Here is a 16,134-nt window from a genome sequence, read left to right on the forward strand (position 1 = left end):
GGGTAGGGAGGGCAGATGTTTGGTGGAGCAGTTAAGATGCCATATGGGACACCTTCCCGTATTGAACTGTCTAGATTCAAGTTTCAGCTCTACTTCCGATGCTAGCTTCCTGCTAATGCACACTCTGGGCTCAAGTGTTTAAGTCCCTGCATCCACCCATGTGGGAGACGCAGACTGAGTTCCCAACTTCTTGCTTCTGCACGGTCCAGCCCTGGATGTGACAGGCATTTGATGAGTGAAACAATGGATGTAAGATCTCTTTCAAATAAAAATAAAGAAAGAAATAAGGCAGGAAAAAGTTCATTGTAATTTAAGAATATCCTGAATATAATCTAGAAAGCATTCCAACAAAATGGTGTATTTATTTTATTTGAGAGGCAGAGACACATTGAGAGCTAAAAAGGAGACTGAGCAAGCTACCACGCACTGGTTCATGCTCCAAATAACTGCAACAGTCAGGGCTCCTGCCAAAGCTGGGAACTAGGAACTCAATCCAGGTCTCCCACATAGGTGGCAGGAACCCAGTTACCTGAGTTATCACCTGCTGCCTCCCATGGTCCACATTAGCAGGAAGCTGGAATTAGGAGTAAGCACCAGGACATAAACTCAGGTACTTAACTGCTAGGCCATCTGCCCTTCCACAATGGCTTTTAAAATAAAGGTTTTTAAAAGGTAAAATTTTAGCCACCCAAAATGACTTTCTGAGAGTTTCAAAAAGCCCAGATTTTACAACACAAATCTTCATCTTAGTATAGTAACACAAATGTAATTTCTCACATAAACCTTTGCATATAAAACATTGCTGCCAACTGGTATACATTTTTAAACTACTTAACATCAAAGAATGTGTAAATTGTCTTTTTCTATGTTCAATTTAGACACAGTTCCACTAGGAAATTAGACCTAAAGCACTGTAAATCCATTCACAAAGAGGACAACTGTACTTCTTATAGATCAAACTGTCATTTAGAAATAATATACATGGCAAATCATATAAAAACCTTCTTACATGCATTTTTATATCGTTTTTGCACAAAACACTTTTGAAAAATAATTTTAAAAGTACTCTGGTTGATATGTCACTTTATGGCATAAATTAAAGAAATTTTCTATGGAAACATACCATGTTCTAACTAAACTTAGATGAAATATTTGGATGAAAATTCAAGTGTTCTTTTAGATAGCCACAGGGAAAAAAGGGAATATTTTTTATTACTGTACCTGTAGGCTGTAAAAGTGAGGCAGGTGGGCGAGGCTGTAAACCCCATAAATTTTCCATGCTGCTCCGGTCCTTAAGGTCCAATAAATGAATTAAAATTAGGGGATCAATGTCTAATAAACTACTGGTGGCAGCAGAGCACAAATGTGTTCTTCGTGACATTCTGCTGCTGGCACCCATGTAGTCATGGCTACTCCCTGCAAAAGAAATAGAAATGTTAAAAAGGAGGGTATACATTTGCACAAAATTTAAGTATACTTTAAAAAAAAAAAAAACTGAGTAGCATTGTTTGAATATTTGTCTATGGACCTATCTCTTAAGAGTTCATGTTCAGGGGTCTGGCACTGGGGCACAGCAGGTTAAAGCCCTGGCTTGCAGAGTGTCAGCATCCCATATGGATGATGGTTCAAGTCTCAGCTGCTTCTCAGAAGAAGCACCTGACTCCTGGCTTCAGATCAGCTCAGCTCCAGGCATTGCAGCCATTTGGTGAACGAACCAGAGGATGGAAGACCTCTCTCTTTCTCTTTCTTCCTGTCTCTACCTCTCTCTGTAAGTCTTTCAAATGAAATAAATCTTAAAAAAAAAAAAAAAAAAAAAAAGGTTCATGATCATGAGAAGCACAAAGAACCAGTTTGACAGATATGCACACAGCAGCCCAGGAAGTGAGCAGAAGTCTCATTAGTACAGAAAATTCAAGTATAACCATCAGTCTCATCCTGAGCCCTAGAAATAAAAATATAATCAGTGTGTACAATGTACACAATTTGAGGAATGAGAAGTGAGGGTGAGAAAAAGGAGTGTCTATCTCATTCTCACTTAGATGAAAGATGACAAGCTCCCATAGTTAACCATAGGAATCTCTTCCAGGTCTTTTTAGACAGCAAAATGGATAGGTCATGACAGTTTAGTAGATGTTTTTCTAGCCTGATTAACTATTGGAGTATAATCTGTAGGTTTCTGATTGACTTGTTAATAAATAATATATATTACAGATCTCTATTGGACTAAGTTCCTTAAGTTAGGAAAGCATCTGATTTTTCTCTAGTGCCTAGTACAATGCTTAGCACATATGATACAGAAAACTCAGTACTTAAAATTGGCCTTCTTCAATAAAGCTATTTAAATACATGTATTTAAATAGGCACTGTGACACAGCATCCCATATTCCAGCACCTCCACTTCCTATCCAACTTCTAGCTAATGCATCCTGGGAGTTAGCAGATGGCCATTGAGGGGTGAACCAACGAAAAAAGGAAGACCTTTCTCTCTGTCTCTCTCTCTCACTGTCCACTCTGCCTGTCAAAAAAATAAAAATAAAAATAATTAAAAAAAATAAAAGTGCACTGACCATATAAATAGCCCCCTTTGTGAAGGGTCTATTCTAGAGACTTTCTGCCTTTTTTTAAATGAAGTTATATTTTTCTTATTGATTTGTAGTTCTTTTTATTTATGAACAAGTCTTTAAGATACCTTCAATTAACCCACTTATCCAAATTAATAGAAATGTTTGTTGTTAAAAAAATCAATATATACTTACAAGCCAGACTCTAGACCTGAAATCCTGCAAGCAGTTAGATAAATAGTTCAGAAATCAACAGCAGATGTCCCACAGTTCCCTCCAACTTAACATGACAAGATGAATATACTACCTTCTACAGCTGGACTCCTGTCTTATGAAATGACAAGACCTAAACTAGAACCCATAAGGAATCATCTCTAAATTCCCACTGACTTAGACTCATCCAGTTAGACTCCAAGTCCTATAGATCCTAACCTCTTAAAGATTTCTCAAAAGGTTTCCTCTTCTCTGAGCCTACTGCTTTTGCCTTATTAGGAGGCTTCATCATTTACCTCCTGAAACATTCTGAAAGTTTTCTTTTTTAAAATTTATTTACTTTCATTTAGTTGAAAAGGCAGAGAGAAATAGAGACAGAAACAGATCTTCCATTTGCTGGCTCACTTCCCAAAAGCCTGTATTAGCAAGGTCTGGGTCAGGCCATAGCCAGAAGCCTATAACTCCATCCAGATCTCCTACATGGGTGGCAGGGGAACAAGCACTTGAGACATCTTTGTAGCCTCCCAAGATGCATTAAGCAGGGAGCTGAATCAGAAGCAGGGCAGCCAGTAGTCAAACTGGCAGTCTAATATGGGCAGCCCAAGCGGCAGCTTAACCCACTTGGGCTACAACACCTACTCTTTCTGCCAGTTTTCTAAATAATCTTGTGTTACCCATTTTTTTTTTTTTTTTAGTTCTTCTGACCTATAACAGTTTCCCAGACCTTTCCTGTTTTTGAGGAATATGGTTCAGATATTTTATAAATTGTACATTATATAAGTCCCAGAAATGGGATTTGTTTTCATGGTTAAGCTGTATTAATAGGTTTTTGGAAAGAAGACAATACATGGCGCTGGCGCTGTGGTGTAGCAGGTAAAGCCACCGCCTGCAGTGCTGGCATCCCATGTGGGCACCGGTTTGAGTCCTGGTTGCTCCACTTCCAATCCGGCTCTCTGCTGTGACCTGGGAAAGCAGTGGAAGATGGCCCAAGTGCTTGGGCCCCTGCAGCCATGTGGGAGACCTGAAAGAAGCTCCTAGCTTCAAATCAGCGCAACTCCAGTCGCTGTGCCCAGTTGGGAGTGAACCAGCGGATGGAAGACCTCTCTCTCTCTGCCTCTCATCTCTGTGTAATTCTAACTTTCAAGTAAATAAATAAATCTTAAAAAAAAAAAAAAAAAAAAAAAAATGAGAGAGCGGGCCAGTGCTGCGGCTCAATAGGCTAATGCTCTGCCTGCGGCACCGGCACCCCGGGTTCTAGTCCCGGTCGGGGCACCAGATTCTGTCCCGGTTGCTCCTCTTCCAGTCCAGCTCTCTGCTGTGGCCCAGGAAGGCAGTGGAGGATGGTCCAAGTCCTTGGGTCCTGCACCCGCATGGGAAACCAGGAGAAGCACCTGGCCGCAGTGGCCATTGGAGGGTGAACCAACGGAAAAGACCTTTCTCTCTGTCTCTCTCACTGTCCATTCTGCCTGTCAAAAAAAAAAAAAAAAAAAGAGAGAGAGAGAGAGAGAAAGAAAGAGGAGACTACAGATACCAACTGCTATTCCCAATATATCATATCAAGGGTACATGCTACAAACATGATTTATCACTCAAGATGCTAAATTTGATCACCTGGCTAGGTAATATTTGCCAGGTTTCTTTAATATAAAGTTATGTAGCAGGTGGTAATTTAACATGCTATGCCACATCACCAGCCCCAAACCTTTTTTTTTAATAGAATCATCTAGTCTCAGGTATTTTATTATGGCAAATAATAAAAATATTTTATTACAGCAAATCAACTAAGACAGAAAACTGGTACTGAGATGTGAAATTGCTTTTATAACAATACCCAAAAATGAAGAACTGGCTTTGGAACTGGACAGTGACCAGAGGCTGAAAGAGTTTGTAGCAACAGGCTGCAAAGTATTGAATGCTATAAAAAGAGCATGAAGGTCAGGTCTGGCAAGTGCTCAGAAGACAAGGAGATCAGGGAAAGTCTGGAACTTCTTGTAGATTGAGCTAAGAGGTTGCAACCAAAATGCTGACAGAAATGTCAATAATGAAGGCCATGATGACAAGGTCTTAGAGTTACAGGGACAGAGCAAGATCTTTCATCCACTGATTCATTCCCCAGATAGTTGTAAAAGCCATGACTGGGCCAGACCAAAACTAGGAACAACTTCTGAGTCTCCCGCATGGGTGGCAAGAGCCCAAACACTTGGGCCATTTTCTGCTGCTTTTCCCAGGCCATTCATTAGTAGGGAGCTGGACTGGAAGTGGAAAAGCCAGCATTGCAGGTAGTGGCTTAATCTACTATGCCACAACACCAGCCCCTGAGATTTTCCATTTTTTAGTTAATGTTGGAATGAATTAAGACTTTGGGGATGGAATAAATCTATCTGTAAGTAAGAAAGACATGAGTTTTGAATGTCACCAACAAGACTTATGGGAGTTGGCATTGTGGCACAGTGGGTAAAGCCACTGCCTGCAGTGCTGGCATCCCATATGGGTGCTGGTTTGAGTCCCGTCTACTCCATTTCTGATCCACTTCTGATCCAACTCCCTGCTAATGTGCCTGGGAAAGCAACAGAAGATAGTCCAAGTTCTTGGGCCCCTGAACCCACATGAGAGACCTAGAAGAAGCTCTACTGGCTGCTACTGGCTTCAGATCAGCCCAGCTCCAGCCATTGCAGCCATTTGGGGAGTGAACCAGCAGATGGAAGACCTCTCTCTCTGCCTCTACTTCTCTTCAAATAAATAAATAAATCTTTAAAAAAAAAATGTATGTTGAAATTGAACCCTATTGTAAGGTAAGTAATAAGAGGCTAAGAAATCATCTATGTTATTTGAATGTGGGACTTTTGGGAGATAATTAAGGTTAAGTGATGCCATAAAGTCAGGGCCATAATTCGATGGCACTGTGGCTTTGTAAGAAGAGCTGGAATGTTTTCCTTCTATTTAACACCCTATACCACCTACCTTCAAGAAGGATCTCCCAGATGCAGGCACATTCCCAGCCTTCAGAATCATGAGCTGAATACAACTTTATTCTTACAAATTATTCAGTACGTGGTATTCAGTTATAGCAACAGATAACAGACTAAAACAATGGGTGTTACTGAAGCAGCACAAAGGTAGCTTTTGAATGCTAAAGCCAAGATTCACAGATGCAGTTAAACATATCCAATAACACAAAAGAAATACCTACTATATATAAAAGTCAATTCTCAGGAGAACTGTGGCTTAATCTGAAAAAAAAAATCTAAGAACATGATTTGGGAATCTAGCCTGGTTGTACCAACAACTAGCTACATGACTAGATAACTAAATTTCTGAAATTTTCCACCTGTAAAATGAGCTCTCCAAAGATCCTTTATAAATACAAAATTCAGTGATTGTATGCAGATATTCTACAGTCAAACCTGATACACAAACAAGACATAAAAAAGAATTGCATAGATCTAGATAAATCTGGGGATGCAATTACTCTCTGAGAATGTGAAAACATGGCAAATTGCATCAGGTTTTGTTGTTGTTTTTTTAAGATTTATTTATTTGAAAGGCAATTAGAGAGAAAGAAAAAGAAAGAAAGGGGTGGGGGAGGTCTTCCATCTACTGGTTCACTCCCGAGATGGCCGCAACTGCCGGAGCTAGGCTGATCTGAAACCAGGAGCTTCTTCCATATCTCCCATGGGGGTATAGGGGCCCAATGACTTGGGCCATCTTCTACTGCTTTCCCAGACCATAGCACAGAACTGGATTGGAAGTGGAGCAGCCAGGACTCGAACTGGCACCCATTTGGAATGCCAGCACTGCAGGCAGCGGCTTTATTCGCTATGCCATAGCACCAGCCCCTATACATCAGTTTCTATAGCTATAAAAAGTAGGAATTATAGGTAGGTATTAGAAACTATCTCACAGGGTAGACACTGTGTCTCAGCAAGTTAAGCTGCTACCTGTGATACCGGTATCCTATATGAGCACCAGTTCAAGTCCTGGATGTTCCAGTTTCAATCCAGCTCCTTGCTAACACACTTGGGAAAGGAGTGGAGGCTCATGAATTTGGATCCCTGGCACCCACAAGGGAGCCCCATATGGAATGCCAGCCTCCTGGCTTCAGCACACATGCAGGCCATGGAGGCCATCTGGGGAGTGAATCAGCAGGTGGAAGATCACTCTCTTTCCCCTATCCCTCTAACTCTGCCTTTCAAATAAATTAAACAATCTTAAAAAGAAAAAAAAAATCCAGCCTGCGCCGCGGCTCACTAGACTAATCCTCTGCCTTGCGGCACCGGCACACCGGGTTCTAGTCCCGGTCGGGGCACCAGATTCTGTCCCGGTTGCCCCTCTTCCAAGCCAGCTCTCTGCTGTGGCCTGGGAGTGCAGTGGAGGATGGCCCAAGTGCTTGGGCCCTGCACCCCATGGGAGACCAGGAGAAGCACCTGGCTCCTGCCATTGGATCAGCGTGGTGCGCCGGCCGCGGCGGCCATTGGAGGGTGAACCAATGGAAAGGAAGACCTTTCTGTCTGTCTCTCTCTCTCTCACTGTCCACTCTGCCTGTCCAAAAAAAAAAAAAAAAAAAAAAAAAAATCCAATCTCACAGAACTTTACAAAGTACTTCAAATAGTGCCTGGTAGATAAGCACATTCTGCAACTGTCAGCTTTTATTACTTTTTTTATTTTTTTTTAAAGATTTTATTTATTTGAGAGGTAGAGTTACAGACAGTGAGAGGGAGAGGCAGAGAGAAAGGTCTTCCTTCCACTGGTTCACTCCCCAAATGACTGCAATGGCCAGAGCTGCACCGATCTGAAGCCAGGAGCCAGGTGCTTCTTCCTGGTCTCCCATGTGGGTGCAGGGGCCCAAGCACTTGGGCCATTTTCTACTGTTTTCCCAGGCCACAGCAGAGAGCTGGATTGGAAAAAGAGCTGCCGGGACTACAACCGGCACCCATATGGGATGCTAGCGCCGCAGACAGAGGATTAACCTACTGCGCCATGGTCCTGACCCCTACTATTACTATTTTAAATATCAATAGTAACACACTTCGAATCTACAGTATAAGATATAGCACTTCCAATAGCAAGAACCATGCAGTGTAAGGGATAGTGCCTACTAAAATACGATATGAGGGGGGTCCGAGTGTGGGATGGAAGGATTATTTTGGGTATTGGACTCTACTTATTTGAGGAATGGGACACAAGTAGTTACCTGTCATTTTAATTTACAGTTCCAGAAGAGTACTACAACCATGTCCATGTTCAGATTCAAATAGTTTCTCATGTCAATTTTGGGTGGAAAAATAATTTTAAGTGAGCTCTTGCATCAATTATCTTGTGTTGCCATCCTAAATAAACATCTTATTAACCAAAAAATATATATATGATATGGTCAGAGAAGACAGAATGGCTTGTGGGGCTTGGCTTCTGTACCTGGAGGTCCTGCGGCAGCTGCATCTTCCATGAGTTCTCCCTCTTCCAACTCCATGGTGTTATATTCAACATCATTTTCTCCAGACCTAAGGATATACAAAATTCATCATTCTCAAAGAGTAAAATATGATGAACATTGTCACCCTCAACAAATTTTATGACAATTGTACGTAATAGCTTTCTCCTGTGAAGACAGATCCATTCTCTTCCTTTCTTCTTTTTAATTTTTTTTTTAGTTTCATTTTATTTATTTATTTTTATTTTAAAGGGAAAGAGACAGTGAAAGGAACACAGACAGAAATCTTCCAACTGGTTCATACCCTCAAATTCCTGCAATAGCCAGGGCTGGACCAGGACAGGAGGGGAGGGGAGGGGAGGGGAGGGGAGAGGAGGGGAGGGGAGAGGAGGGGAGAGGGAAGGAAGGGAGAGGAGGGGAGAGGGGGAGGGGGGAGAAGAGAGGGGAGGGAAGGGAAGGGGAGGAGGGAAGGGAAGAGGAAGGGGAGTGGAGGGGAAGGGGAGGGGAGGGGAGGGGAGGGGAAAGGAGGGAAGGGGAGAGGAGGGGAGGGGAGGGGAGGGAAGGGAAGGGAAGGGGAGGGAAGGGGAGGGGAGGGGAGGGGAGGGGAGGGAAGGGAAGGGGAGGGGAAGGAGGAGAGAAAGAGAGAGAGAGAAAGAGAGAGAGAGAAAGAAAGAGAGAGAGAAAGAGAGAAAGAAAGAGAGAAAGAGAGAAAGAGAGAAAGAGAGAAAGAGAGAAAGAGAAAGAGAAAGAGAGAAAGAGAGAGAGAGAGAGAAAGAAAGAGAGAAAGAGAGAGAGAAAGAGAGAAAGAGAGAAAGAGAGAAAGAGAGAGAAAGAGAGAAAGAGAGAAAGAGAGAAAGAGAGAAAGAGAGAAAGAGAGAAAGAGAGAAAGAGAGAAAGAGAGAAAGAGAGAAAGAGAGAAAGAGAGAAAGAGAGAAAGAGAGAAAGAAAGAAAGAAAGAAAGAAAGAAAGAAAGAAAGAAAGAAAGACAGACCTCAAAGCTGCCAGTTAATAAAACACTCATATCCAGATCTAAGGTTCAATATCCAACACCAACTCCTGACTCCAGTTTCCTACTAATGTAGATGCTAGGAGACAACAGTGATAGCTCAAAGCATTTGGGTTCCTGTAACACATATGAGTCCAGCCCCAGTCCCAGCCACTGTGGGTATCTTAAGAGTGAACCAGCAGGGCCAGCGCCATGGCTCACTAGGCTAATTCTCTGCCTGCAGCACCGGCACCCCAGGTTCTAGTCCTGGTTGGGGCACCAGATTCTGTCCCAGTTGCTACTTTTCCAGTCCAGCTCTCTGCTGTGGCCCAGGAGTGCAGTGGAGGATGGCCCAAGTACTTGGGCCCTGCAACCACATGGGAGACCAGGAGATGGCACCTGGCTCCTGGCTTCAGATTGGCGCAGCGTGCCGGCTGGCCGTAGTGGCCACTTGGGGGGTGAACCATGGGAAAAGGAAGACCTTTCTCTCTGTCTCTCTCTCTCTGACTCTGCCTGTCAAAAAAAAAAAAAAAAAAAAAAAAAAGAGTGAACCAGCAGATGAAAGCTCACTCTCTCTATTCATCTCTGTGTGTGTGTGTGTGTGTGTGTGTGTGTTTAAAAGCTCTTTAAATTAAATCTCAGGTAGGGTGAGAAGGAGGGAAAAAGGGAATATCATTATATTCTTAAACTTGTATATACAAACCATATTGAATCTGTTAAAAACTAATTAAAACAAAACATAATTAAATCTCAAGATCAGTTCCCTCTTTGATACTATTAGGAGTTCAGCAGACCTGCTCTCAGTAAACACAGTAAAAAAAAATTTTTTTTTAAGATTCATCTATTTGAAAGTCAGAGGGAGAGAGGGAGAGAGAGGTGGAGAGAGGGAGAGAGGGGAAAAGAGGGAGAGAGACAAAGAAATTGTCTATCTACTGGTTCATTTCCCAAATGGCCTGGCCTGGCCTAGCCATAGCGGAAGTCAGGAGCTTCATCTGGGTCTCCCACATGGGTGCAGGAACCCAAGCACTTGGGCCATCTTCTACGGCTTTCCTAGGCACATTAACAGGGAGCTGGATCAGAAGCAGAGCATCTGGGACTCCAACTGCTACCCATATAGGATGCCAACACTGTAAAAGGCAGCTTAATCTACTGCACCACAGCACCAGCCTCAAAAATTATTTTTAAAACAACCACATAGGCCGGCGCCGCAGCTCAATAGGCTAATTCTCCGCCTTGCGGTGCCGGCACACCGGGTTCTAGTCCTGGTCGGGGTGCCGGATTCTGTCCCAGTTGCCCCTCTTCCAGGCCAGCTCTCTGTTATGGCCAGGGAGTGCAGTGGAGGATGACCCAAGTCTTTGGGCCCTGCACCCCACAGGAGACCAGGAGAAGCACCTGGCTCCTGCCATCGGATCAGCGCGATGCGCAGGCCGCAGCGCGCCAGCCGCGGCGGCCATTGGAGGGTGAACCAATGACAAAGGAAGACCTTTCTGTCTGTCTCTCTCTCTCTCTCTCTCTCTCACTGTCCACTCTGCCTGTCAAAAAATAAAAATAAAATTAAAATTAAAATTAAAAAAAAAAAAACACATAAAAATCCTGGATGTCTGGATTTGTGTCCTGGCTTTACTTCCAATTCTAGGTACTTGCTTACAGGCACTCTGGGAAACACCAGAGTGCTCAAGCACTTGGGTTCCTAATACTCATATGGGAGATTCAGACTGAGTTCTAAGCTCCCAGCTTCAGCCTGGCCCAGCCCCAGCTTTTTATGTGCATTTGTAAAGTGAACCAGCATATGGACTGGTAAAAAGAAGGAGACTGAGCTTTTTCATTCTGCCTACAGCTACTTGTTGCTGATGCTAAGGTCCATGTATGAATGGCCAAGAAATGGAGTGGGAGTTCCTTTGCCAGCCTAGATCTCAATGTGGAAGAGAGGTTCTGCTTTGGTTCAACATGCTGAAAATACCAAGGTCCAGATACCCCTTGCCCTAGCTTATCCATAAAATGGAGGTCCCAGGGGCTCGCACTATAGCACAGAGTGATATGCCGCTGCTTGTGATGTCAGCATCCCCTATTAGAGCGATGTTTCAAGTCTGGTTTGCTCCACTTCCAAACCAGCTTCCTGCTAATGCATCTGGGTATGCAGAGGATGATGGTCCAAGAGCTTGGAATTCTGTCACCCACAGGGGAAACCTAGATGGAGTTCTAGGCTCCTGGCTTCAGCCTGGATTGGTCCTAGCTGTTGGAGCCACTTGGGAAGTAAACCAGCAGATGGAAGATCTTTCTCTCTGCTTCCCCACTCCCTGTCCCTCTGCCTTTCAAATAAATACTTCTTCTTTTTTTAAGAAGAAAGCTTTTTTAAAAAAAGATTTACTCATTTGAAAGGCAGAGGTACAGAGTGACAAAGGCAGAGAGAGAGGTCTTCCATTCACTGCTTCACTCCCTAGATGGCTACAACAATCAGAGCTGTACCAACCCAAAGCCAGGAGCCAGGAGCTTTTCTGGGTCTTCCGTTCAGGTGCAGGGGCCCAACAACTTGGGCCATCTGCCATTACTTTCCCAGGACATAGTAGACAGCTGGATTGGAAGTAGAGCAGCCAGGACTTGAACCGGTGCCCATATGGGATGCCGGCACTGCAGGCAGCAGCTTTACCCAATACACCACAGCACCAGCCCCCAAATAAATAAATAAATCTTAAGAAAAAAAAAAAGGACCGGCCCTGTGGCGTAGCAGGCTAAGCCTCTACCTGTGGTACCAGCATACTATATGGTTGCTGGTTCCTGTCCAGCTGCTCCTTTCCCGACCCAGCTGCTGCTTACGGCCTGGGAAAGCAGTAGAAGATGGCCCAAGTGCTTGGGCCCCTGCACCCACATGGGAGACCTGGAAGAAACTCCTGGCTTTGGATGGGCTCAACTCCAGCTGTTGCAGCCATTTGGGGAATGAACCAGCAGATGGAAGACCTCTTTGTCTACCTATCTGTAACTCTACTTCTCAAATAAACATCTTTTTTAAAAATTTAAAACCCTCTATCTCTAACTCTACCTCTCAAATATCTTCTAAAAAATTTTAAAAAAAGAAAAAAGGTACAAATCACTTTCAAGTACATAAAATGAAAGAAAAAAAACATATTAGCATTGGGAAAAACTGAGTAAAGGGTATTGGGAATTCCTGCATCCTTCACAACTATATAAAATTATATATAATTATATAATTATACAATTATATAAAAGAAAAATAAAATGTACCAAGAAGAAAATAAATGCATACAGTTCTTTCACAGGAAGAACACAGAGGGAAAAGTGGAGGAAAAGGAGAAGATATGAAATTCTTCAACAAAATGTGCTATACTTTTTATAATAACTACTATCCAAACAAATTATATGTCTATAATCTCATCTACTAAAGAAAGTAATTAACCTTAATTTCCAAGACCTTACATTTATGATTCTCTAACTGCTCAAAATAGATCAAGATTAACTGTGTCACTATTTCTATGAAGTATAAAAAATAGTTTGAATTCAGATATTATTGCAGATGCATGTTTATAGACAGAAAGCAAACACTTTCTATTAGAAAAAGTGTTAAAAAGTCAATTGAATGAAAGGTTGTGAAGGAAGTTTTACATAAAACCCAACTACTCTCAGAAAGAACAGTGAAATAAAGTCATAACAGTGAAAGAAATTAATTCAGATAGAACTGTGTATTTAAACTTCAACAAGTTTGATTTACTTTATAGACTAGTTCTAGAGAACCAGCACTGTGTGACATAGCAGGTAGAGCCAGTGCCTGGAGTGCCGGCATCCCAAATGAGCGCCGGTTAAAGTCCCAACTGTTACATTTCCAATCCAGCTCTCTGCTAAAGCCTGGGAAAGCAGTGGAAGATGGCTCAAGTCCTTGGCCCCTGCACCCATGTGGAAGACCTGGAGGAAGCTCCTGGCTCCTGGCTTTGGATCGGCACAGCTCTGGCCATTGCGGCCATTTGAGGAGTGAACTGGCGGATGGAGGACCACTCTCTCTCTCCCTATGCCTCTCTCTCCCTCTCTGTGTAACTCTTTCAGGTAAATAAATAAATCTTTTAAAAAAATAGATTAGTTATCTTAAAGAATAAACTGCAAATTTTCCATGTTGATTCAAATTAAACAGTTCTATTTTATGCACCGAAATCTCACTATAATAATGGCTTTTTTTTTTTTTTTAAGATTTACTTATTTGAAAGACAGAGTTACAGAGAGAGGTAGAAACAAAGAGAGGTCTTCCATCTGCTGGTTCACTCTGCAAATGGCCACAACTGCCAGAGCTAGACCAATTCAAAGCCAGGGGCTCCTTTTGGGTCTTCCACATGGTTAAAGGGGCCCCAAGCACTTGGGCCATCCTCTGCTGCTTTCCCAAGCACATTAGCAGGGTGCTGGATCGAGGTAGAGCACCTGGGACTTGAAATGGCACCCATGTGGGATGCTAGCACTACAGGCCAGGGCTTTAACCACAGCACCAGCCCCAAATAATGACTTCACATTTTAATTAGTTAACCCATTTTAGATGATTGGCTACACATGCTTAAACAAGACTATTAAACGGAAATAGTCTACTTTGATGACTAGTTTGAGACCTGGCTCAACCGTTTCCAATCCAGCTCCCTGTGGAGCTAAGGTGCCTGGGAAAGCAGCAGAAGATGGCCCAAGTCCTTGGGCCTCTATATAATCCATCTGGGAGACCTGGATGGCGTTCCAGACTCCTGGCTTTGGTCTGACCCAGTTTCAGCCACTGCAGCCATTTGGGGAATCAAACAGTGGACAGAAGATCTCGATCACAATCTGTCTCTCCCTCTCTGTGTAACTCTAACTTTAAAACAAAACAAAAAAACAAACAAAAAAAAAAACCAAAACAAAAAAAAACAGAATTCTAGAGACCTCAAAAAAGTGGGCTAAAACTGCAGTTCCTTCAGAAACAAAAATACTTTATACCCACCAGATATAAATACTCAAGTACAATCAAGCAGACCACTATCTAGCCAATTTCAGGACTATCAGGTTTCAGGATTACCTAAAGTGATCACAAGAAATCTGCCCACAGCTAACAAAGCTCATTATCCTCCCTAATCCTCCTTGGTCCCCATTTTCTTTAAAAAGTTCTCCTGCTGGGGTCCACAATATGGCATAGCTGCCCCCTAGCAACACCCACTTTTTTTGTTAAAAGATTTATTTATTTATTTGAAAGACAGAGTTACAGAGAGAGGTAGAGACAGAGAGAGAGGTCTTCCATCCGCTGGTTTACTCCCCAGATGGCTGCAACAGCCGGAGTGGAGCTGTGCCAAACCGAAGCCAGGAGCCAGGAGCCTCTTCCAGGTCTCCCACGTGGGTGCAGGGGCCTAAGGACATGGGCCATCTTCTACAGCCTTCCCAGGCCATAGCAGAGAGCTGGATCGGAAGAGGAGCAGCTGGGACTAGAACCTGCGCCCATATCAGATGCCGGTGCTTCAGGCCGGGGCTTTAACCCGCTGTACCACAGCACCGGCCCCAACACCCGCTTCTAATACAGCTCCCTGCTAATGTGTCTGAGAAAGCAGTGGAAGATGGTCCAAGCATTTGGGCCCCTGCATCCACGTGGGAGATGCAGAAGCAGCTCCCGGTTTTGGCCTTGCCATTGAAGCCATTTAGGAAGTGAACCAGTGGATGGAAGATCTCTCTGTCTCTCCCTTTCTCTCTGTTAACTCTGCCTTTCAAATAAATAAATAAATTTTTTAAAAGTCCTGCTAATAACCTAAAAACCAGAATTGTCTTTGTGACTAAAAGTCACCTCCCCTTGAAGTTGCTAGCCTCTTGAATGAACCTGATTTCCTTGCATCAACTCTTGTCTCTCAAATATTGGCTTTCAAGTAGAAAGTGGCCAAAACCTTTGCTTTTCTTGTAACATTCCTACAAGGTAGTAATTACACTGTAGTAATTTTAGAGTGGAGAAAACTGGCATACCTCAACCAAGTCATTAAAATTAATCACCACCAATGGGACAGATGGAATTTATGTGCTTCCCTTACCCTAATGATTCACTAAAAAGTTACATCATAACTTCTGTCGTAATCCTAACAAAAGTGTATAACCTCAGTGCATAAGGAAACATTAGGCTAATCCAAATTGAGGAACTTTCTACCAAATAACTACTCCGTATTTCTTAAAAGCATGTCACAAAAAACACATCAAAACAAAAAATTACCCAGATTAACACTGATCAAATTGAATTAACAAATTCAACATGTGATAAATTCAACATGTGTGGCCCAAATAAGGACATTACTGGAAAAACATTTACAAGTTTATAGTACTACATCAATGCTAATTTTCTGATTTTTGATAACTGTACTGCATTTATGTAAGAAACATTTTTAAGAAGACAATGAAAAGTGTATTTATTTAACTTTGGATGTCTCAGAAAAAAGTGATGTACAGAAAAGAGAAATGTAATAAAGCAAAAATATTAACATTTGCAAATAAATTTATATGGAGAACATGGAAATTCTTAGTAATATTTTTGCAACTTTTATTAAGTATGAAATAATTGCAAAATTAAAATTTTTAAACAAGGGGGCCAGCGCTGTGGCATAGTAGGTAAAGCCACTGCCTGCTGTGCCAGCATCCCATATGTGGGCCAGTTTGAGTCCTGGCTGTTCCACTTCCAATCCAGCTCCCTGCTAATGTACCTGGGAAAACAAGAGAAGATGGCCCAAGTCTTTGGGCCGCTGCACCCATGTGGGAGGCCCAGAGGAAGCTCCTGGATCCTAGCTTCGGAAAGGCCCAGCTCCAGCTGTTGCAGTCATTTGGGGAGTGAACCAGTGGATGGAAGATTTGTCTGTCTCTCCTCTCTTTCTGTAACTCGTCTTCCAAATAAATCTTTAATTTTTTAGAAAACTTATTTATTCATTTGAAAGAGTTACAAAGAGAGAGAAGGAGAGGCAGAGGGA

At 42.7% G+C, this 16,134-nt stretch overlaps 1 protein-coding gene across 9 annotated transcripts in view; it reads right to left on the reverse strand.

Moving 5' to 3' along the window:
* The window catches only part of TRIM37 (tripartite motif containing 37), a 171,610-nt gene that overhangs the window by 72,885 nt on the left and 82,591 nt on the right, over positions 1-16,134 (reverse strand). For all 9 annotated transcript variants that reach the window (XM_051824777.3, XM_089317265.1, XM_089317264.1 and 6 more), the window contains 2 exons: positions 8,187-8,272; positions 1,222-1,416 (listed from right to left, as the gene is read on the reverse strand). In XM_051824777.3, coding sequence (XP_051680737.3) covers positions 1,222-1,416; positions 8,187-8,272 — 281 coding nt within the window. The remainder of the gene's footprint in view (positions 1-1,221; positions 1,417-8,186; positions 8,273-16,134) is intronic.

This window comes from Oryctolagus cuniculus, chromosome 17, assembly GCF_051225735.1.
Source record: "Oryctolagus cuniculus isolate XC-2025 breed Fujian yellow rabbit chromosome 17, ASM5122573v1, whole genome shotgun sequence".
NCBI classification, from domain to species: domain Eukaryota; kingdom Metazoa; phylum Chordata; class Mammalia; order Lagomorpha; family Leporidae; genus Oryctolagus; species Oryctolagus cuniculus.